This window comes from Bos javanicus, chromosome 8 (genome assembly GCF_032452875.1).
Source record: "Bos javanicus breed banteng chromosome 8, ARS-OSU_banteng_1.0, whole genome shotgun sequence".
NCBI lineage: Eukaryota > Metazoa > Chordata > Mammalia > Artiodactyla > Bovidae > Bos > Bos javanicus.
In genome coordinates, this window is record NC_083875.1 from 71,044,444 (window position 1) to 71,068,226 (window position 23,783).

Here is a 23,783-nt window from a genome sequence, read left to right on the forward strand (position 1 = left end):
TAGGTTGGTCATAACTTTCCTTCCAAGGAGTAAGCATCTTTTAGTAAACCTCACAAGCTAATATTAATGTATTTTCCTTCTCATTCCTCTTTTTGCCAACTCCTAATGGCTATAAATCATAGGGATGAGAACTAGAAATAAATGGGGAATGCAACAGGGTATGCATATTTATACAACAATGATGAGGCATTGCCAATAAGCAGGAGAAATGACATGGGCATTGTGCATCATAGAGGCATTGCAGTGTTTGAAATATCTGCAATGTTTGTACTTCATGGCTGAAGTTAGGCTGCTTCAGTATCTGGCCAAAAACATATTGGGGCATCAGTATAGAAATATCCCAGCCATGACACACTGATGTTTAGGTGACACTCTGTTCTTCAGACTCCCCAGAACCAGAGGATTTCTGCAATCACACATTTACAGGAGATACTACATTTAAAATCAGAAAGCAGGAGCTAGGAAAAAACTCAAGATCATAATGTAGAAACCTTTTCTTCACAGAGGAGGAATCTGAGAGGAAACCTGCAGCTCTGAGTGCATGCAGCTCTTTACTAATAGAGATGAAACCAGAATGCAGGTCTAGGTGATTTCTTTCTTTCTTAATTGAATTATATCTAAGTGTTGAGCTATGTGCTGGGTACAAAATATGAAATTTATACTCACTGATACTTCTCTACTGTCCTCCACCCAACCTCCTGCCACAATATCATACAATCTCACTCATAAATATTTTTTCCACAAAAGAAACACTACGTGTTTTAGGGATACAGAATTTTTCTAAGTTGTAAAATACATCACCATATACTATGGGGAAGGGGTTTAGATATGAGCTGGAGTGGGACCTGAAGAGGAAATAAAATTAAGACAAAGCCAAACAAGAGAAGAGTTGTGCCTTGAGTAATGACAGTGTGCATGCATGCATGCTAAGTCACTACAGTCACGTCCGATTCTTTGGGACCCTATGGACTGTACCCTGCCAGGCTCCTACAATGACAGTGAACCATGAACCAAAACATGAAATTGGCAACTATTTGTAACTGAGGTTAAAAAAAATTGTATGTCACTATTAACTATTAATTACATGACATGGAAGTTGTATTTTGTACAATGTACAGATAACAGCCTTGTAGAGTCAGTTAAATAGACACCTCTCTTTGAAAGATTTTGAGATTTGATCTTGTCTTCAGGTTTCCCTTGGATTTTATTATGCTTTATCTGAGAGCAAAGTTTGGCCATAATATTCTCAGTTCCTAAAGAATTCAAATATTTATCCAACTTAAAACTTCATGGAATATTGTCATTATAGATGTGGTAATTAAAATAATGAATAACAGTGAAAAAAGGTCAGAAGTATGATTCATTAATAAAAAATTCTGAAAATTTATTCTACTTAAAGATATCTAAACAAAATATATTTATTTCTATGTTACAGGCAGAAGTTTCTAAATTTTTTAACATTTATTCACATAGTTTAAGAGGAAACATTTTTCTAGTAAACATCAAAATAAAAATCTGAAAATACTAAGCAGAATAAAGCATTCTCTGAATACAGTCAGAATCAATTTTTATCATTATACATTTTCTAAAATTTTTATATCTAAGTATGAAAGTTGGAAAAATATATAGTTAACCAAATATCAAAATATCCTAAAAATAATGAATTGCAGTATTCTGGTTTTAGATCTACATTTTTAATGTTTCAACCTCATTTTTTAACCTTAAAATAGTTTAGTGATTTTTAAAGTCAATATCTCTTAAGACATTTTTAGGAAAAGATCTAACTATTCATTTACTTGGCTCAGTGGTAAAAATTCGCCTGCCAATGCAGGAGACGTGGGTTCATTCTTGGATACAGGAAGATCCCACACGTGGCAGACCAACTAAGTCCGTGCGCTACAACTATTGGGCCAGTGCTCTGGAGCCCAGGAGCCGCGACTACTGAGCCCACGTGCTGCAGCTGCTGAAGCCTGTGTGCCTGGAGCCTGTGCTCTGCAACAACGCAAGGTAGAGCAGCCCCTGCTGTGAGCTGTCCCTGCTCTCCACAACTAGTAAACGCCTGTGCACAGCAACAAAGACCCAATGCAACCAAAAATAAATAAGTAAATAGTAAAAATAATAATAATAAAATAAAATTTATAGGGGGTAGGGATAAATTGTGAGATTAGGATGGACATATACACACTACTATATATAAAATAACCAATAAGAACCTACTGTATAATATGTATCAGGGTGTGTTGTATGTTCCTAAGGGTACAGATTTGGTGACTTTGAGAGCTGCAGTCCATCAGATTAAATATACATGTATATGCTTTCATGTTGGGCTTTCCCAGTGTAAACACAGTGTTTCCCAGGTGTTAAAGAATCCACCTGCAAAAAAAAAAAAAAAAAAGAATCCACCTGCAATGCTGGAGATGTGAGCTCGATCCCTGGTCCAGGAAGATCCCCTGGAGGAAAGCATGGCAACCCACTCCAGTATTCTTGCCAGGAGAATCCCATGGACAGAGAAGCTTGACAGGCTACAGTCCATGGGGTCGCAAAAGAGTTGGACATGACAGAGTGACTAAACAACAACAACAGGATGAAAAATAGCCAGTCCCACAGAGCAGAGGAAGAGTGCTGGGTCTGAAAACTCAGCAGTGTGAAAGTTTGCTGTGTATCCAATCACCCCTCTCAGGATCAGCAGAGCTTTCTTTCCATTTTCACTACTCCTAGTAGCTCTTCCAATCTCCAAAAGGTGGAAGCAGAGAACTATGCACCCAGAGGTGTCAGGAACCCAGTGGTACTTCTGAGATACAGGTGGCCACAACTTTGCTCTCCTGAAAATGCTTAGGTGGTGTGCGTGCTTAGTCGCTCAGTCGTGTCTGAGTCTTTGCGACCCCATGGACTCCTCTGTCCATGGGGATTCTCCAGGCCAGAGTCCTGGAGTGGGTTGCCATGTCCTCCTCCAGGGGATATTCCCAACCCAGGGATCAAACCCACATCTCCTGCATTGCAGGCAGATTTTTTACCATCTGACCACCAAGGAAAATGGTTAGGAGCAGGACTATTTTATCAGATTCAGGGACTAGGGTAGAGAGAATAAACTGGACTCTTTCATGACATAGACCAATGGGTCATTTTATAGGGTATGACAGCATAGCTGAAATATGTTTCTCAGGGTACAACTCACATTATATACTATTCTTTTCTGGAATGTTTTCCACCAGACTCATAGTAGTCATGATACAACTTTCCCTTCTGTAAAATCGAAGAAGTACCAAAACAACTCACAGGGTTGGATCAAAATTTGTTGTTCGTTTATAAAGTCAGACATTAATTAAAGTGGTCAGGACAGATTTTAATCAGTAATATACTATTACAATAGGAAAAAAGTCCAGGGTGAACTGAACTCAACTTTCATTTGTACAGAGGTTCCAAATAGGAAAAGGAGTACGTCAAGGCTGTATATTGTCACCCTGCTTATTTAACTTATATGCAGAGTACATCATGAGAAACGCTGGGCTGGAAGAAGCACAAGCTGGAATCAAGATTGCCAGGAGAAATATCAATAACCTCAGATATGCAGATGACACCACCCTTATGGCAGAAAGTGAAGAGGAACTCAAAAGCCTCTTGATGAAAGTGAAAGAGGAGAGTGAAAAAGCTGGCTTAAAGCTCAACATTCAGAAAACGAACATCATGGCCTCTGGTCCCATCACTTCATGGGAAATAGATGGGGAAACAGTGGAAACAGTGTCAGACTTTATTTTTTGGGGGCTCCAAAATCACTGCAGATGGTGACTGCAGCCATGAAATTAAAAGACACTTACTCCTTGGAAGGAAAGTTATGACCAACCTAGATAGCACATTGAAAAGCAGAGACATTACTTTGCCAACAAAGGTCCGTCTAGTCAAGGCTATGGTTTTTCCCGTGGTCATGTATGGATGTGAGAGTTGGACTGTGAAGAAGGCTGAGCACCGAAGAATTGATGCTTTTGAACTGTGGTGTTGGAGAAGACTCTTGAGAGTCCTTTGTACTGCAAGGAGATCCAACCAGTCCATTCTGAAGGAGATCAGCCCTGGGATTTCTTTGGAAGGAATGATGCTAAAGCTGAAACTCCAGTACTTTGGCCACCTCATGCGAAGAGTTGACTCATTGGAAAAGACTCTGATGCTGGGAGGGATTGGGGGCAGGAGGAGAAGGGGACGACAGAGGATGAGATGGCTGGATGGCATCACTGATTCGATGGACGTGAGTCTGAGTGAACTCTGGGAGTTGTTGATGGACAGGGAGGCCTGGCGTGCTGCGATTCATGGGGTCGCAAAGAGTCAGACACGAGTGAGCGACTGAACTGAACTGAATGGGGCTCTTTAAAGGGAGAATGAGGGAATGGGTAAGAGGATGAGGGTGTCTCAGCAGGGTTAGGGCAGTGAGAAATTACAAAAAACAAACAAACACACACAAAAGGAGGTTGATCCCTGTAAACTAACTAGGGCTTATCAGAGTAAGATTCCTCCCCTCCCACAGAGGCCAAGAGACAGGGGCCCTGTCTTCAGGTGTTGGATGGAAACAAGCAGTAAAGTTTTTGACAACCTTGAGTGTTCTCAGGTAGGCACTTTAACAGGTGGCTAGGGTCATCCTGTGAATATGCCTTCAGCTGCTAGAAGCTATGTTAGTCTTTGTTTACATCTTTATAGGCCAAGGTTAACAAGTATAATTAAGAAGCGGCTTCAGAAGGACCTGTCTAGAGTGTGGTCAAGGAAATTTTTTGTCAGTTGCTATGAGTATTAAATGAGAAATTGACTGTGAACGTTCTTGGAAGAATATAACATAAAGTCTTAATATCAGTGGACACATTCATTCATGTAACCAATCATATCCCTTCTCCTCCTTCAAAATGCTTATTAAAATTCTTCCTTAAACTGGGTCCCAACTATTAAACAGCCTGCCACTCAGTGATAACACCTACTACATTATGTGCCAGTTATTTTACATAACATTTCCTTCAAACAACCCCATTAGGAAATACAATTTTACAAAAGCAGCTCAGAAAGTTTAGGTATTTAATCATGGTCACACAGCCAGTGAGGGGCAGAGGCCAAGTTTACATTCAACTCTGATGATTGTTACCTGGTTCCATTAAAGAAACTCTATTTGCCTTTTAAATGGTTCGGTTAAAAAGAAAACAATTACTCTTAGGACACCAGACATGTTCCTTACTCATGAGGTGTTTTTTTTTCTTCTTCTTTTTGTTTTTGAGACTAACAATATTCTAAGATATTAGAAGGGCAAGAGTCAAGTTATGCATCTTTCAGTTTATGAAACATTTCTATGGGACCACTATGCGATGTAGATATTCAAGATATTCACCTGCCCGCAGGGATCAGGACACAGACTGGTAAATGCTAACCCATCCACTCCAGAAAAGAGATCAACAATCATGCAGTCTGAAATAGTTTCAAGAAAGGTTTTGTTGTTCTTATTTGTTTGTTTGGGGACCTCGCCACGAGGTTTGTGGGATCTCTGCTGCCCTACCAGGCATGAAACCCATGCCTCCTACAGTGCAAGCGGGGAGTGTTAATCACAGGATCGCCAAGCAAGTCCCTCAAGGAAGATTAGAATTGGGTTCGATCTTAAGGGATCTGTTGGATACTGATTCTGAGAAGGAAACAGAAGGGTTACTCCAGGGTAGAAGGTGTGGAGCAAGAAAAGTAGAAGCGTGTATATTCCTGAAAATCGGTGTATACATTATCACAGAGCTTGAGTGACAGTTTTGTTCATCCGCTGACATTACTGTAAAGGAAGGCTAACTTGGAAGTTTAAATGTCCGAAGTAAGACCGCCGGGTCAAGCAGCGATGAACGGTGATCCACGCGGCGATCCTGGTGCCTCTGAGGCCCCTTAGCGACACTCTCGAGTCCTAGTACCTGAAACCACCACAAGTTTGAGGCGTAATCATTCGCCTCTCTACAACACTCGGCCAAACTCTATGATTCCCGAGGGGGCGCGACGCTCACCTACCCGCCGCGCACGCGCGACGTCCTCCTTTCCGCACAAAGGCTGCGGGAGGAGGGGTCAGCGCAAGCGCTCTGAGCTTCTTAGAAAATAGGGTCATTTTTTTCGCCTCCTGGCGCAGGCCGGGTATAGAGACGCATGCGCCGTGCGGACGTACGAGACTTATTTCACGCGGTGGTGACGTAATGACAGAGGAGGAGGTGGCCCAGGAACGGAAGCCGGGAGGGAACCAGGGCGGAAGGGGACTAGGGCCAGGCTTGTGTTCGGTTCCTTGGCGGGGCTGGGGTTCCGATGTGGTCCCCGGAACGGGAGGCCGAGGCTCCGGCCGGGGGAGACCCGGCGGGCCTACTGCCCCCGGAGTGGGAGGAGGATGAGGAGCGCATGTCCTTCCTGTTCTCCGCCTTCAAAAGGAGTCGCGAGGTGAACAGCACCGACTGGGACAGCAAGATGGGCTTCTGGGCGCCGTTGGTGCTGAGCCACAGCCGCCGCCAGGGGGTGGTGCGCCTGCGTCTGCGGGACTTGCAGGAGGCCTTTCAACGCAAGGGCAGCGTCCCGTTGGGGCTGGCCACCGTGCTGCAGGACCTGCTGCGGTGAGGGCGGGCCCGGCCGGGGGGCGGGGCGGCTCCCCATGGGCAGCGACCCAGGCAGTTCTCCCGGGCGCACCGCGCCCAGTCCCGGGTCTGGCTTCCAGGAGTCGTCTGTGTTTGCTCAGTGGGCTAAGGAGGCCAGGTTAGGGGTGTTTGGAGGGAATGGGAGGTAGAGTATGGAGGAAATTGAGAGGCCAGGATAGCCTGATTAGATGCAATCCAGACGGTAAGAGGAGAAGCCAGCCTGGCGGAGGTGACAGTGATCTGTACTGGAATCCCGTTATATAGGGGCTTCCAAATGTGAATGACCCCACAACAGAAGGTCTACGAGACAGGATTTATTGAATTAAGGAAGGGTGGAGCTAAGAAGAAAGTAGTGATGGGGGAGAGGTGTGTAGGGACCTTGCCAACAACCCCCCGGCACAGGTATTGTGTCTGGCCTGTCTTGGCTTGTCCTTGGCACAGGCTATTTAGAGTGGAGGACATGACCGAGTATCTTGGTGATCCGAGAAGGTCCTGTGGGTGCTACCTGTGCGACAGGTGCAGGGTTTTTCTAGGTTCCTGAGGCTGGTAGCATGAACATCTAACAGATGAAAGCACTTTGCTGTGTGAGGTATTTTGCCTACATCATTTCATCTGGCTCCTTCAGCAGTCCTGCGGTGACAGAATTATCCTCTCAGACAGAAGCAGCTGAGTCTGAGAGAGATGCAGCAACTTACTGGGGGTTACACAGATGGTTAGAGGTTATGGCAGGGCTGCCCCTGAGGTCTTCTGAGTCTCAAGCATTTGCACTCATGTTGTATATGTCATATCCTGAATGGCCTCTCTAGCACAGTGACTTCATCGGGGTCGGAGACTGAAGAAAGCCAACTTTGATATGTTGCTTTTAGCTCAACCCGCTTCCCAATTAAGAGATCTTCTTCCTCCCAGCCCCCTTCCCTTGACTGACATTGATGGGGCAAGGCATTTCTGGAACTTCTCCGTTCTAGGACAGTTTCCATTCATGCGCCACGTGGGGCACAGGGTAGACAGTAGCTGAAAAAGTCAGTGAGGGGCAGGAAGAATCTGAGCTTCCTTATTACAACAGGACCATCCTCTCCCACTTCCTACCCAGAGACCCGTAGTACCTCTATTTCTCCTCTCCTGACTGCTGGCACCCCACTGAGGCCTCCTGAAGTTTGACAGGGTCTGGGACCTGAAGAATTTCTGAGGGAGACATTTTTCCATAGAAGCAGCATAGCAGAGTAGTTAACAGCTTTGATTGAGGCCCAGATAGCCTGGGTGCAAATCCTGGCTCTGCTGTATGCTAAATTATGTGACTGAGGAAAAAATATGTACCTCTCCATAAGCCTCAGTTTGATCAGTTATAAAACATGATTGTACTTAGATTTATTTTGTGTATTTGAAGAGATACTCCTTAGCACCCCTTAGCACAGTGACTGGCCCATGGGAAGCATTCAGTAAAATTAGCTCCTTATTACTAGGACTTTGAAATGCTTGTGCCTTATCTACACCCAAACTTAGGACTAGCAGAAAACCCTTTCTCTGAACTGCTTTGTCTTCATCCTCATGTCTTGCCCTTGATACTAATCCCTTATTGTTTTGAGCTCCCTTCGTCAAGCGAAGTCTCAACACAGGCCCTGTGGCCTCCTGTGTCTTTGGAGCCTTATCAGAGAGCTTGCGTTTTGGAGCCAAATTATAGTTTAGCTTTGGCCTCTGTCATCTTCTCAGTCCCTCAGTTTTCTCTTGCCAAAAATTGTGAGGCTTGGAGCTGGAGCGTAAACAGCATTACTCACAGTAGCTGACATGAAGGTGCCTAGTAAATGGTGCTTATGAAGATGATGATCACATTCCCTTTTGGGCTAAGGAGGGAGGTGAGTCCATTGCAGTAAAGCCTACCACCTGCCCTTTTCTTTCTTCACCGGCAGTCGAGGGGAGCTGCAGCGGGAGTCCGACTTCATGGCCAGTGTAGACAGCAGCTGGATCTCCTGGGGAGTCGGAGTCTTCCTGCTGAAGCCCCTCAAGTGGACTCTTTCCAACATGCTAGGGGATCATAAGGTTCCTGCTGAGGAGGTGCTTGTGGCTGTGGAGCTTCTTAAGGTGGGTGCTCAGGAGTGAGAGGTCTGGGTGTCGTCTGGGGTGATGACAGGACCCTCCATGTTTCTTGGGTGGCTTGGGTGAATCATTAGAAAATGAACCAATCTTTTTTATGGGTTGACAGAGCTGATAACTGAGTTTATCTGACCTTCCTTTTGCTATACTTTGTAGCAATGAGTTGTTGGTTGGACTTGTATCTTTCAAGGGTGAACCTCTATCTAGAAATTGTCAGTTACACACAGTTGAGTAATTTCTATATTTGTAGGGATTAATGATAAACTAAAGTTTAGAAAACTTGGTTGCCATTTCCTCTTTCAGCTTTGCCCTCCCCTAAATCAGTAAACTGGGCTTCCCTGGTGGCTCAGTGGTAAAGAACCTGCCTGCCAGTGCAGGAGATGCGGGTTCGATTCCTGGATGGGGAAGATCCCCTGGAGAAGGAGATGGCAAACCACTCCAGTATTCTTGCCTGGGAAATCCCATGGACAGAGGAGCCTGGGTCGAAAAAAAGTCCATGGGTCCCTACAGTCCATGGGTTGAAAAAGAGTTGGGCACAACTGAGTGACTAAACAGCAACAACAAATCAGCAAACTAGGCTCAGATGTCCTTTTTCACTTACTTACCACCAGCAAAGACACCACCAGGCTCTTTTCCTTTCATGCTCGTCTGGTCATTCAGCTTCCTCCTGGCCTGCCTTCTGTCCAAAGCCCAGAGCATGCAACTGATGCAGGACTGCTTCTCTCATCTACACCCTTGGCTCCTCTGCAGCTCTCAGGCCACACCAGAGACACCAGCAAATCAACCACCTTAGATCAGCCCCATGGTCCTTCATTTCTGCTGGAAAAAAATGGCTCTATCCCCAGGAGTGGGGCCCCTTTCAAAGTCCCAGCTTTAGGAGGGCCCTTGGAGCCACTCTGCTGCCTGGTGTTCTTGTCCCCTGCCCCCCACACATGCACTTCATGTTCTCTGCAGATACTGCACTGAGAACATAGAATCCCCTTAGTCGCACTTCAACTTTCTGTCTTACTGCTTCCAATTTGACCTCCTCTCAGCCCTGCTTCCTCCCCAAGCTCAGAGGATGCAGTGTCCTTCCACTGTCCCCTATGCGCCCAGCCCTTAGTGGCACCAGTGACCCCCCGATCTGTATATTCCTTCCCCCTCTTTCGTGCTCTCCTTCAGCCTGTAAACCCACCCCGTTTTCCCATCTCAGGATGACTCCTGTGGGACCTGGGGCCCCGACTGGTCACTGCTGTGTCTCTCCTTCTCAGGCAAGCTTTGCTGTCCCCACATCTTTACTTCCACACACGCTTTTTTTTTTTTTAAGATTATTTGATTTTATTTTTGGCTGTGCTGGATCTTCGTGGCTGCGAGAGGGCTTTATCTCGTTGCAGCCAGCAGGGGCTGTTCTCTAGTTCTGGTGCACAGGCTTTACATTGTGGTGGCTTCTCCTGCTGCGGAGCACGGGCTATAGCCAAATGGGCTCAGTAGTTGTGGTGCATGGGCTTAGTTGTTCTATGGCATGTGAGATCTTCCTTGACCAGGGATGGAACCTGTGTCCCCTCATTGCAAGGCAGATTCTTAACCACTGGACCCCCAGGGAAGCCCTCCACCTACTCTATAACCCTGGGCAGACCTGCGTCACCCCCACCACTCCACCTGACTGTGGTGGGCAAGGTTATAGTAACCTTAAGTGTGTGTGTGTGTGTGTGTGTGTGTGTGTGTGTGTGTTTATAAAGTTGACTGAACACAGTGTCTATAAAGTAGACTTGCAGACTGGTTATTTTTGAAACTCACCAAGCCCAACCTTCCCTGATGGCTCAGTGGTAAAGTATCCACCTGCAATGCAGGAGACCTGGGTTTGATCCCTGGGTTGAGAAGACCCGCTGGAGAAGAGAATGGGTACCCACTCCAGTATTCTTGCCTAGAGAATCCTAAGGACAGAGGAGCCTGGTGGATTGCAGTCCATGGGGTTGCAAAGAGTCAGACACAACTGAGTGACTAACATTTGAATGCCGTAATCGCTTGAAGTTCAGCCTCAGAGCTCTGGAGGCTTCCACACAGCTGGGGCCAGGTCGCAACCCCCAGCCCCCACCCCATGAGAAGCTCCAGTTTCTCTTCACTCCGACAGACAGCCCTCCTCCTTGCCACCTCAGCCTGGGGATCAAGTCTCCAAAACCTACCTGCTCTCCCTGTCCCCTGGGATTTTTGACTAAGCAGCGTGCATCTTCTTCAGGAAAACACCTCTCCCCCTCTGCACTACCCTCCCTCTCAGCCTCCAGGGCTCGGCCAGGGACGCACAGCTTGGTGGTTTAAGTGGTTCTGGGCCAGCCCTTTCCCTCCTTGTGGTCTTCTCCCTCAGGTGTTCTCCAACCTGGAGCAGTGGGGGGTCCATCCATTTATCCTCACAGTTGTGGTTTTGGACTCAGTGTTTTGAGAGCAAAGGCAGAGGTGGGGGTAGATGGGAGTGGAATCACAGAAATCTTCTAAGAACCAACAGTTTTTGACAGCAGAGAAGTCTAATCCTCTTTAGATAGAGAAATAAATCTGGCTCTTCAGGGGCATGGACTGTTAATGTTAACTCTGTGTGGCTCAGACGGTAAAGCGTCTGTCTGCAGTGCGGGAGACCCGGGTTTGATTCCTGGGTCCGGAAGATCCCCGGAGAAGGAAATGGAAATCCACTCCAGCACTCTTCCCTGGAAAATCCCATGGACGGAGGAGCCTGATAGGCTACAGTCCATGGGGTCGCAAAGAGTTGGACACAACTGAGCAACCTCACTTTCAGCTTACATCACTACACAGAACACTTTGATGCTTAATCTCATTCGATGACATCTGCTACCAAATATATGATGACTTCAGATACATGGTTTTCTTCTGGGAAGGAGACTTGTCTTCATGTGTGAAAATAAAGGGTCTTATCTGGATATTTTTATAAAACCAAAGAAAGCCTGTTTCTGAGGTAAACTGGCTTTCCCAAGTCTAAATGCAGAAAGCAGCCAGCAAGTTTTAATCTTATTTGAAAGAAATACAAAATAGTAAAAATTGCCCATAGAGTTTGTGATTTGCAAAAACTGTACAAAGAAAGTTTCCTTTCTATTCATCCCATTTCCACCTCTTTGGGTACATTCCCTTCCCAGTTCTGTTTGCAGAAGCACACTCCCTTCTTATTGACCTTATTATATTACTTTCCATTTTATCTTCTTTTTGGCATTTAGTACTTTCTGAAATTCTTACTTACTTGTATTTTATCTTTCTCCCCCACCAGAAGGGAGAAGTTTCATGGGGCCTGGGAACAGTGCCTGGTATATAGTAGAGAGTCAGTAAATATTTGTTAACACAGTAAGTGAATATACACATGCACAATTTGTTGTTCAGTTGCTCTGTCATATGTGACGTCTTGGCGACCCCATGGACTGTAGCCCACCGCCTGGTGGGCCTCTGTCCGTGGGATTCTCTAGGCAAAAATACTGAAGTGGGTAGCCATTTCCAGGGGATCTTAACCAACCCAGGAATGGAACCTGTGTCTTCTGCATTGGCAGGTGGATTCTTCACCACTGAGCCACCAGGGAAGCCCATATACATACATATATAAATGTTACCTTATTTTACCTATTGGTCTACAACCAGCTTTTTTTTTTTTTTTTTTCCCACCTTAATCTATCATGAGCACCCTTCTAGGTCCCTACATGATACAGATCTACTTCATTCTTTTGGATGGCTGCATAATAATCAATGGACTTGCCACAATTTATCCAATAGTTACCACACAAATGGATATTTAAGTCATTCCAATTTCTCTCTGTTACAAAGAAATACTTCTTTGACAGCCTTGTGCCTACATGTATACTCTTCACTTTTTTCTAGAAATGTGTATGCACATTTTAAGTTTTAACAGAAATTACTAAATTACTTTTCAAAAGTTTGTACTAATTTATGCTTTCACGAAGATTACATTAAAGTACCCAGTCTCCTCACATCCTTGCTGGCACTGGATAACACAAGTCTTTTAAATATTGCCAGTTTGATGAATAAAAATACTTCCTTTTTGGAATTTGAGCATTTTTTCACCTATTCACTGGCCATTTACATATTCTCTTCTGTGAATTGCCTCTTTATAGCCTTTGCCTGTTCTTATTTTGGATTCTTTGTCTTTTATATTATTGGTAGGAGTTTTCTATTTATTAAGGGTGTGTGTGTGCGCGTGTGTGCGGGCTTAGTCACTCAGTCATGTCTGACTCTTTGCGACCCCACAGACTGTAATCTGCATGAGAGACCCAGGTTTGATCCCTGGGTTGGGAAGATCCCCTGCAGGAGCGCATGGCAACTCACTCCAGTATTCTTGCCTAGAGAATCCCATGGACAGAGGAGCCTGGCTGGCTACAGTCCATAGCGTCTCAAAGAACTGGACATAACAGAGAAACTACACTTTCATATATATATATGTATATAAAAGATATATTTAGTATTAAGAATTTAATATTGTCTCTCAGTTTCTTGTTTTAATTTTTACTTATGATGTCTTTTACCATATAAAAGTTTTTATATTTCTATAGATTTTTCAAATTTTCCTTTTTGGCTACTGAATTTCTGCTCTTACTTAGAAAGGCTTAACTTTTCTGCTCTTGCTTAGAAAGACATAACCCTCTACTTCAAAGGTTAATAAGATTTTTTTTTAAAGCATTTTCTTCAAATATTTTATGCTTTCATTTTCTCAATTTAAATTTTAATAATGTAGTAGGTATTTTTGTATATGTGGTAAAGAAGACTCAGATTTCATGCTGCTGCTCATGACTATTCCTCTTCCTGAGATGACTTTCCCACCAACATCCCACCTAATGACTTACCTATGGGATTCTGCTCAACAACTATTATTTTCTGAGCAATTGCTGGACTCCTGGGTAGTCCTTCTCTATATTTTCATAGCATCCTATGCATACTTCAGTACATATTTCCTATTTGCAGAAGACTGAAAGTGTAATTTGCACAGAGGAGGAAGACCTTGGCATTGTTTCTTGGAACCTATGTTTCTTAGACTTCTCATCTAAGTCTAAAGATTCCTAAATTCTCACAAAAATCCCATCCCATACTTCCCTCTTGGGGCACTTTCTAGACTTGGTACTATTCCAGTTTGCAGGATTGCCATTTGGCATAAAAGTGGAGAGACCGGGACTGGCTGGGAGTTTATAGACATCATCTCCATCCACCTTCTCTGGCTTGCCAATGACCAGTGAGACCGACTGGTCCAGGATCACACAGGCTGGCCTGAGCACCAGCCTTGGCTCTTCATCTGTGGCCGTGCCACCACGCCACACTGCTTCCTTCTCCCCTTAGGGGCCCATAGGCAAGGGAGATGCAGGAACACGGAGTCCCAAATGGAAGGGCAAGCCCAGAGCTGGCTCCCAACATACCATGTACCTTATTTCACGCATGCTCACCAGACATTCCTCCAAGGTTTAAAAAAAACATGACTCCTTTTTCCTTTTCCAAAGCTGAGGACAAGGTGGGCGCTCCCCTGCTCTTACCTCACGTGTCACGTGACCGTGGATCTGAAGCACAGGCTTAGGGCTCTCAGGTTTCTGGGGGCAGGAATCCCTCCCCACAAGCACTTTGCACTTCCCCTGCAGGAGAAGGCTGAGGAGGTGTACCGTCTGTATCAGAACTCCCCGCTCTCCTCGCACCCCGTGGTGGCCCTGTCAGAGCTCAGCACTCTGTGTGCGGGCTCCTGTCCGGACGAGAGGACCTTCTACCTGGTGTTGCTGCAGCTGCAGAAAGAGAAGCGGGTCACCGTCCTGGAGCAGAATGGGGAGAAGGTACGGGAACACTTTCCTTCTCACCCCACTCCCCGAGACCTTGTCCACTGTGTGCTGACATAGCCGCCAGAACCCCTGCCCAGGGGTTTCTCAGCATTCGGGGTCAGAGCAGCAGTAAGTTGTCCCTGTCCCTTTAGATCGTGAAGTTTGCCCGAGGCCCCCACGCTAAGGTCTCTCCTGTCAACGACGTGGATGTCGGGGTCTACCAGCTGATGCAGAGTGAACAGCTGCTGTCCCGCAAGGTGGAGTCCTTGTCCCAGGAAGCCGAGAGGTAACTCCCCCTGAGCTGAGTGCCCCAGACCTCACCCTGGCCGGACCTCAGAGCCGGCAAAGCACTGGCAACCGTGGGCTCTTTAAAAAGAAGAATTAAGGTTATATTTCGCTGATTAGGAAAGTACTAACTGCTCAGTGCAACAGTCACAGAAAGCACCAGTTATCACAAAGGAAAATAAAATGAATTCTCCCCTACAAGTGCGGTGTTAGTACTGTGTTTGTGTTCTTCCAAGCCATCGTCCATTTAACCAGTGCTTACTGAGCCAGCCCTTAGCTTGGGGATGTGTTGAGTTGGCCGAAGAGTTCATTCAGGTTTTTTGGTAAGATCTTACAGAAAAACCTGAATGAACGCTTTAGCCAGCCCAATAGTAGTGAATGCGCCAGGTATAAACAGCCTTCTGGGGGTCTTGGTAAGGGACCCCTGCCCTTCCCCTCGGATGACCATGCAAGACATCCCTGCTGAAGACATGTAAGCACTTCCCCGAAAGGTAGGATATATAGATGTGGAATCAGAGTGTGCTTGTTCACACCCTCTTACAGCGGGAGAATCCCCACCTTGTGGGAACGCCAAGGTCATTGGAGGTGTTAGGAAGTCATTCCCTGCCTGCTGGCTTTCCAGGTGGTGTTAGTGGTAAAGAGTCTGCCTGCCAATGCAGGAGACATAAGAGACTAGGGTTCAATCCCTGGGTTCGGGAGACCGCCTGAAGGGGAGCATGGCAACCCACTCCAGTATTCTTGCCTGGGAAAATCCCATGGACAGAAGAACCTGGCAGGCTATAGTCTGTGCGGTCACAAAGAGTCGGACACGACTGAAGCAACTTAGCACACCCTACCTGCCAGCTCCCAGGATGGCAGTCTGTCTTTAAGGCACCTTGTCGATCTGTTTTCCCTCTCTATGAATTGAAATAACTTTTCTTGGTCATTTGCCTCCCCCACATGCAGACCTCCCCTCCTAGCTCATATTTCAACCCGCTGCAGGGGTTTGGCCATAGGCGGTTGGGCATCGTTTTTCTGGCCACTGGGTGAAATGAATTTGCCCTTCAGATTTGAAAAGTACCTTCACCAAAAGTGCTACTTGTGGGGACACTTGAGGACCCTGCCATCCCCCTCCTATGGCCTCGTCATCTTAAGCTGTCCCTTTGTTAGGTATAAAGAAGAAGCCCGCCGGGCATGCCGAGCAGGGAAGAAGCAGCTGGTAAGTTTTGTCTCCCCAATCCCCACCCCCAGCTGTGTCCTGGTGCCCTAGGATGGCAGTGAGAGGAGCCCAGTTCAGGGAGCAGCCTTCTCAAGGCTAGAGCAGAACGTCTGTGGGTGGCCCAGGCATCATGATGGCTTGCTTTACAAACCCGGGGTGGATCTTACCTTCTGGGAAGGGCTCTCTTCCTTGGGCCCTTTGGCCTACCTGGTTTGGTGTTAACCATGTCTCCATGCCCCACTAGGCCCTGAGGTCTCTCAAGGCAAAGCAGCGGACAGAGAAGCGCATCGAGGCCCTGCATGCCAAGCTGGACACAGTTCAAGGCATCCTGGACCGGATCTATGCCTCGCAGACAGATCAGATGGTAGCTACTGCCCCTCTGCCCCAGTGCTTGGCCAGTTCTGTGCGGTATCCGTCCCTTCTCCCTTCCACTGAGGCTTTGCTGTCTGGAGAAGGCTGGGTTCTTTCAGGATATGGTGGGACTGCCTTTGCCCCTCCTGTTGGGAAGTTTTGGGCTCAGTTGACATGGGGTGAATCGTGCTTGGGTAAGGGGAAAAAAACCAAAGCTGTCTTCTGGAGACAAAACAATGTGGTCTATATTTTGCCCAGTGCTCTTTATCTGCACTGACCACTGCTTTCTCTTTAGGTTTTCAATGCCTATCAGGCTGGGGTGGGAGCGCTGAAACTCTCCATGAAGGATGTCACAGTGGAGAAGGCGGAGAGCCTTGTGGATCAGATCCAGGAGGTATGGGGGTTGGGTAGGGCATGTACCTACACCAGACAGTTCTGAGGACAGAAGTGACTTTGTTGTATTGATACTTACTTCTTTCCCCAACTGTTGACCTTGTGAACTTGAGGATGCTTCCCCCAGTTTTCAGATGGGACAGCACCACTTTGTAACCCTGAACATTGAAACCCAAAGACTGAGATCCCCAGAGATGCATTCAGAGTTCATGGCCTGGCGCCTTTCTCTTGCAGCTGTGTGACACCCAGGACGAAGTTTCTCAGACACTGGCTGGCGGGGTAACCAATGGCCTAGGTGAGTTGACAAGATGATTCTGTCGTCTTTCCTTTCTAAGCAGACTTCGCCTTTCTGCGTGGGGATAGGTCTGGCCAGGATCTGTTCTCCTAATGCAGGCAGGGCTCTCCCCCATCTCCGGGGCTTCTCTGCAGGAGTAATGGGAAGGAATTGGCCTTTCCTCCTTGACAGGCTGTTCACCAGCCCCTCAGCACTCCAGGGCCCCTTAATCCCTGGGCATCTTCCTAGGGCAAGGAGAAGCAGGGTCAGTTCCTTGGTGTAAACAAAATAAACCTCCTCAATGACTTAGCTCTGTGTGTGGACAAAGAGTATCCGCTCAAAGGTGCCCTTTGCCTCCCAACTCACACGATTGATTTATTGATTGATTGGCTGTGCTGAGTCTTTGTTGCTGCTCATGGGCTTTCTCTAGTTGCAGTAAGCGAGGGCTGCTCTCTAGTTGCAGGGTTCAGGCTTCTCACTGTGGTGGCTTCTCTTGTCATGGAGCACGGGCTCTCTACAGCGCAGGCTCAGTGGTTGTGGTGCATGGGTTTAGTTGCCCCACAGCCTGTGGGATCTTCCTGGACGAGGGATTGAACCTATGTTTGCTGTATTGGCAGGCAGACTCTTAACCACTTGACCACCAGGGAAGCCCATCACACAGTTTTTTTAAGTAATCCTTCAAGAAGACCTGGGCATCTTTTGTAAGGCTGAGCTGGGTTTGCTGTCCACAGTCCTTGATCATTAATGCATTTCCTCCCTGGACTTCCTCATGTCCTTATGTCGCCTCTTCTCGCCAGACTTTGACAGTGAGGAACTGGAGAAGGAGTTGGACATCCTGCTTCAGGACACCACCAAAGAACCTTCGGATCTGCCCTACAACCCCCAGGAGACGTTTTATATCAACAGTGTGCCTAACACTAGGATCTCAGATGCCGAACTTGAAGCTGAACTTGAGAAACTGTCCTTATCAGAGGGAGGTAGGGAGCTGTGTTCCAAGGGTGGCTGGTGGGCTTGTGACCCTCTGGCTCATGGTTAATGGGTCCCAACACGCTTGCTCCATCTGCCAGGGTACCAAATGGGGGAAGGGAGTCCTGGGCTCCTTATTTATATTAAGACTCAGTCCCTTAAACACTGGGGTGCTTTCATCTGAGAGATCTGCCATAGAGTTCAGCCATTTCTTCTCCCTGCAGGTTTGGTCCCAAGCAGGAAATCTCCAAAAAGACAATTGGAACCAACTCTCTAAAGCCATTGTAGGACCCTCAAGTGAAGGACCCTCACATCAGAGAGAGACCAGGCTTGCGTGTATGTGTGTGTGTGTACATAGTTATTTAAACGAGAAACTCGGAATGTGTTGGGAAGAGGAGGAAGGACAAGCGCTGCTGCATCTGGATGCCGCCACTTACCACGGGCACTGAGAGTTTCTGGAAGCGTGCGCCCGAGGCGTGCTGCCAGCGGAGTCATGGCCCTGCCTTCTCATCTTTCTAGTGCCACAGTTTATACGGTTCTGTGTGTGCCCTGTCGTCTCTCATAGCCTGCAGTCCTGCCACGGGCTCAGTTAGGTTTGTCTTCCCCCACCAGCCTCATTCTGGCCAGCGAAGGCGAAAGAGTTTGTGCAGCTTTGCCAAATCAGAGTCTGTCCTCATGGCCCCTCCCCGCGCCCCACGTGTTTAGAGGAGTTTATTCTGTCTGTTGGTCCGGTACACAGCTCCCAGCCCCTCTCTGTTCCCTCTGGTAATGAGAAGGAGGAGACTCAAACAGCTGCCACTTTAGGGGAGAAATGCACAGCGTAAAACAAGGGGGGAAACACCAGTTCCTTCCCATTACTCCTGTGGAGAAGCCCCGAGAGCGGGGAGTGGGGAAGAGCCCTGCCTGCACTGGGGCTCCCTGGGGTCCACTGTCAGATTCTCCAGGTGTTCAGAAAGAGAGGTCACCCCCAAGTGGCTCAGAGTCGTGACAGTTGGAGAGGGGTCTCGTGGGGTTGATGGCCATAGCTGCCTCTTCCATGTTATGCAAAAGAACGTCTGTTGACTGGAGAAAGGGTTACTCTGGGTCTTTTGAACTTGACAGAAGCCCAGGTGACTACAGGGCCCCAGGAATCCGAAACCCATCTGCTTTCTTAAAAAGGTATCTTTGCCTTGCCCCCATGGTGAATAACTTAAATATAACTTTAACACAAATCAGAAGAATCCACACAACAGCACACCTTCCCTTCGTGAGCCTGGCAGAAAAACACAGGTTCTTTTGTTTGAATTTCAAAAGCATCTTATGTTGTGGCCCAACGCTCAGGGCAGGGCATCTGAGCCAGGATGTGCAATAGAAGCAGAAGACAGTGGCCTTGGCCACGTCAGCTGTGTGCTTCCCCGGTCCTGCTCTGCACCCAGCCCCGCCTCCTGGAGGCCCATCTTCCTACTTCCTTTGACGAGTAGGGGAGGATGGTGGGGGGACAGGCAGGAGAGGGTATGAATGTGCTGGCAGCAGGGAGAAGACCGAACACCAGCCACACCGCTGCCCTGCTGCAGTCCCAGACGCCTGCTTGGCCCCTGGCCCTGCCCCTCCCGCTGGGGGTGGCGGAGAGCGAGGGGAGGCATCTGCTCCAGGCCAGGAGCATGATCACTGTTCCACAAATTTCTCTCCCACTCGGCCTTGGGAAACTGATATGCTGGGGGTAAAAAGAAACAATCACTATTTTTTCTTTTTTTATCTGGTAAATAATTAAAAGAAAAAGCCCAAGCGCTTTGTCTTCCTCTTTTATTTTTTTCTCCTTTTGAACTATTTATTTTGTATTGGGGTATATGGGCTTCCTTGGTGGCTCAGTTGGTAAAAAATCTGCCTAAAATGTAGGAGACCCAGGTTTGATCCCTGGGTGGGGAAATTCTCCTGGAGAAGGGAATGGCTACCCACTCCAGTATTCTTGACTGGAGAATCCCATGGACAAAGGAGCCTGGCAGGCCACAGTCCTTGGGGGCACAAGAGTCAGACAGCTTGGCAACTCAACCACCACCACCATACCCGATTAACAATGTGATAGTTTCAGCTGAACAGCAAAGGGACTCAGCCTTAGATGTAGAAGTATCCATTCTCCCCCAAACTCCCCTCTGATCCAGGCTGCCGCATAACACTTAGCAGTGTTCCATGTGCTATACAGAGGTAGGTCCTTGTTGGTTATCCATTTTAAATCTAGCAGTATGTACCTGTCCATCCCTAACTCCCTAGCTATCCCTTCCACCCCTCATCCCCCCACCCCCCAGCAACCATAAGTTCAAGATGTCTGTTCTTTAGGTTGTCCAAGTGCCTTGTTCCTGCTCCCCCATCCTCCCCTCCAGCATACACACTGGCGCCACAGGAGAAGGCTGACTGGCTCCCAAGCAGGTGTCCTGAGTTGCTGTGAAAGTGGGCAGCCTACCCTATCACTCTCTCAGGCCGACACTGTTATTCAATGACCTCCTTTATTTAAGAGTCTGCCATCGTTTTCCTTACTGTCTTCTTTTCCCAGCTCTCTTTCCTCTGCCTGTATGACCATATTTTAGCCTGGCACCAGTATTTATTCAGCACATGTTGCAACTGTGGGGTTTGTCATCCTTGGGGGAGACAGGCTTTGAACCTGAGAGCAGAGCTAGAACAGACTGGAAGTTGTGCCGCAGCACTAGGTACGTCAGCAGGTGAACTAAACAGGAAAAGGAGTCACGAGGAGCCTGGAGCAGAGACGTCTGGAACAGAATAGAGTGAAGATCCCTGGGTGGAGAAGATCCCCAGGAGGAGGAGAATGGCGACCCACCCCAGTATTCTTGTCTGAAAAGTCTCACAGACAGGAGCCTGGCAGGCTACAGTCCACGGGGCCACAGAGTAGGACACAGCTGATAGACTGAACACAGAGTGAAGTTGGACCAGGTTCTCCAGTGTGGAGCTGTAGTAGGGGACCCACTCCACCTCCCAAAAAAGTTGAGTGCCCAGACTATGAGCCTCTTATCTGTTCTTCTGTTACTTTCTCCTGCTGACCTGAGCTACTAAGGAGTCCTGGTTTCAGTGTTTCAGCCTGGTTCTTCACTATGGGACAGGAAATTAAAAGAAGAGGTTTGAGTCTAGGCTGGATCAGACTGAAGACAGGAAGCCACCCTCTGGTGGGGACTACATTTTCAGCATGGTATCCCCATGGGGGGCCTGGGTCTGGCCTCAGGATTCTCCTCTTGTAGCTGACTCAGTTTACTAAGGGAATTGGTGAGTTTTCCTCTGTGTGGAGAGAAATCACATCTATGGAGCTGAATCAAGTTCAGACACGGCCCTGTGGGGTCCAGACACACAGTATGGACTTTAGGGCTCAGGGAGGCTTCATTTAAAGAGGCTACAGCCAGGTTCTCATTTCCCTTGAATACTTCCTTGGGTTTTTAGAATCTTGTCAAGTAATCTATGAGTTTTAGAATATCATTTTTCCGTGATTCCACTGAGATCAATCACATTGAGAAAATGTAACGAATCAGGTGGGGACTGGTCCTGACTGGGTATCAGGAAATCTGTTTGCAGTTCTCACCTTGTTTGTGAGCGCTCAGTCGCTCAGTCGTGTCTGACTCTTTTGTGACCCCATGGACTGTAGCCCACCAGGCACCTCTGTCCAGGGGATTCCCCCCCAGGCAAGAATACTGGGGTGGGTTGTCATTTCCACCTTAGCCACTAACTAGCAGCTTTGGAAACCAGCCTCTCACTTCTTATCTGTAAAGAGGAGCAGACAAGGTGACTCTGGAAATTCTGCCTCTCTTAAGGTCCCTCTGGGTGGTCTGCTTCTCCCTTCTCTTGAATCCTTGCTGTCTTGTGACTGGCATTGGGGAAGTGCCACAGAAAATGCCTGGAAAAGCGGCTGGGGAGTCCCTAGTTCCTGCAAGCTGGGGACATCGATGTGTGTGAAGGGTGTTGGGTGGGGTGTGTTGCTGGGAGCAAAGGGGCGGGGGGGCGGTGCAGCCTCAGAACCTTCTGGGCCTCCCAGAAAGCAGCTCTTGGCCAGAGGCCTGCAGCTGGGTGGGCTCTGAGGTTGGTCACCCAGTCATGGGAGGGCCCAGGAAGAGTGAAGCTTATGTGATAGTAACTGTTGCCTGAAGTGTGGAGAGAGCATCCAAGGTTGAGTAGACCCCCAGAAAGAGATCAGGATGTTCTAGTTCAATCTGCTGAAAAGTCATCAAGGCCATTGGAAAAGAGCCATTTAGAAGGATGTGGCCACTGGCAGAGCTGCTGACGCAAAAGCAATCCAAACTCAACTTGGCCTTGGGGTTGATGGGGGAGTTTGGCAACCCTCTTTTCTTTTGAAGTATTTTATTGTTTTCTCTACCAGCGTTTCATTTTGGCTCAAGTTGCAGCTACTCTTTGGGAGAAGTGGGGTTCCTTTTATCCTCCTACATGGAAACAATAGGTACCCAATACCCAAGGATGAGAGTCTGAAGGAGCCTCAGCAATTGGAGGCAAAACCATGTTTTCATAGACAAGGACATGGAAGCTTAGGCGACTGGGCCAAAGCATAGAGTTCACGGGGGAATTCAGGGCTGCTAACTTCCAGGCTATTCTCTGTGTTACACTAGGCTCTTCCTAAGGCCAACTGTCCAAACCACATCACTCCAAAGTACTTTCCGTGGTTGGTGTTGGGTACATGGGTGGTTGGTGTCAGTCGTGTCCATGCTTTGAGCTGGCAAATCAGCTTCCTCTGGCTGTCAGCACTGTGATTACACAGACTTCTGCGGGTAGAAAACCACCTCCTAACTGGCTGACCAGTTTCCAATTTTGAGGAAAACTGAGGACAGTCTTCACATGGTTCCTTTGCTGATAGGCACTATAACTTAAATCTTTTTTATTTGTATTTTGTAGCAGGCACATCAACGGTGCAGAAAATTTGCAGTTCTGGGCTGCACACTAGTTCCTGAAGGAGCCAGACTCAGGGCCCTCATGAGATAACCAGTGGGTGATTAGATGACACCAACCATTCCCCCAAGGGACCCCCAAAGCATTTCATGAACTCCTGCTGCTTACTGTTTAGTCACTCAGTCATATCCAACTCTTTTGTGACCCTATGGTCTGTAGCCCACCAGGCTCCTCTGTCCATGGGATTTTCTAGGCAAGAATACTGGAGTGGGTTGCCATTTCCTTCTCCAAGGGATCTTTCCAAGCCAGGGATGGAACCCATGACTCCTGTGACTCCTGCATTGGCAGGCAGATTCTTTACCACCTCATACTGCAGCATGGATCACACCTCAGCTAGAGATTTCCATTGCTCTGCATGTGTGGTGAACGTCGGCTGGCTTACTGGGTGATCACATGATAGGCTAGCCTAGAATAATAGAAACATATTTAGATTATACATGTTGGAAAAGAATTCAGGCATGCAAAATATTGTGCTGCAGTTCTAAACCCAGGAAAGTTAAAAATGAACAAATCCAGGTTTTTGTGCCTGTGATATATGAACTAACAAAGCAGTGGAGGAAAGAAGAAAATTTAATTTATTTATTGATGGCCGTGCTGGGTCTTCATTGCTGCCTGCGGGTTTTCTCTAGCTGCAGCGATTGGGGGCTACTCTAGTTGCAGTGTGAGGGCTTCTCATTGTGTTGGTTCTCTTATTGCAGAGCACACGCTTTTAAGCAAAATCTCTGTAGTTGTGGCACATGAGCTTAGTTGCTCCATAGCATGTGGGATTTTCCTGGACAAGGGATCGAACCCATGTTCCTGCATCAGCAGATTGATTTTTAGCCACTGGACCACCCGGAGGGTCCAAGAAGAAAGTTTTAGACTGGGTCCCTGCTTTCCAAGAACTTAAAGTCAGAGGAAGTGTGTCT

The 23,783-nt window shown here is 47.4% G+C and overlaps 1 protein-coding gene across 2 annotated transcripts; it reads left to right on the top strand.

Annotated features, from left to right (window-relative positions):
• The first annotated feature begins 6,190 nt into the window (after positions 1–6,190).
• On the top strand, positions 6,191–19,707 carry CHMP7 (charged multivesicular body protein 7). Of its 2 annotated transcripts, XM_061425844.1 has the most exons (10): positions 6,194–6,590; positions 8,516–8,687; positions 14,306–14,491; positions 14,629–14,762; positions 15,911–15,959; positions 16,204–16,323; positions 16,606–16,704; positions 16,938–16,998; positions 17,775–17,954; positions 18,168–19,707. In XM_061425844.1, exons 1-10 carry the CDS (start codon positions 6,292–6,294, stop codon positions 18,218–18,220), a joined length of 1,353 nt encoding a protein of 450 aa, XP_061281828.1. In that variant the 5' UTR covers positions 6,194–6,291; the 3' UTR covers positions 18,221–19,707. The 2 variants fall into 2 exon arrangements, with proteins under 2 accessions (XP_061281829.1, XP_061281828.1); XM_061425845.1 differs by lacking the exon at positions 16,938–16,998 and having other exon boundaries at positions 6,191–6,590.
• Positions 19,708–23,783: the final 4,076 nt, after the last annotated feature.

Bases quoted from the DNA above. Each gene is read 5' to 3' on its own strand.
- CHMP7 (XM_061425845.1), top strand. From the start codon at position 6,292: ATGTGGTCCCCGGAACGGGAGGCCGAGGCTCCGGCCGGGGGAGACCCG. The intron at 6,591-8,515 runs GTGAGGGCGGGC...CTTCACCGGCAG, and splicing joins GTGCTGCAGGACCTGCTGCG to TCGAGGGGAGCTGCAGCGGG. The intron at 14,763-15,910 runs GTAACTCCCCCT...TCCCTTTGTTAG, and splicing joins TTGTCCCAGGAAGCCGAGAG to GTATAAAGAAGAAGCCCGCC.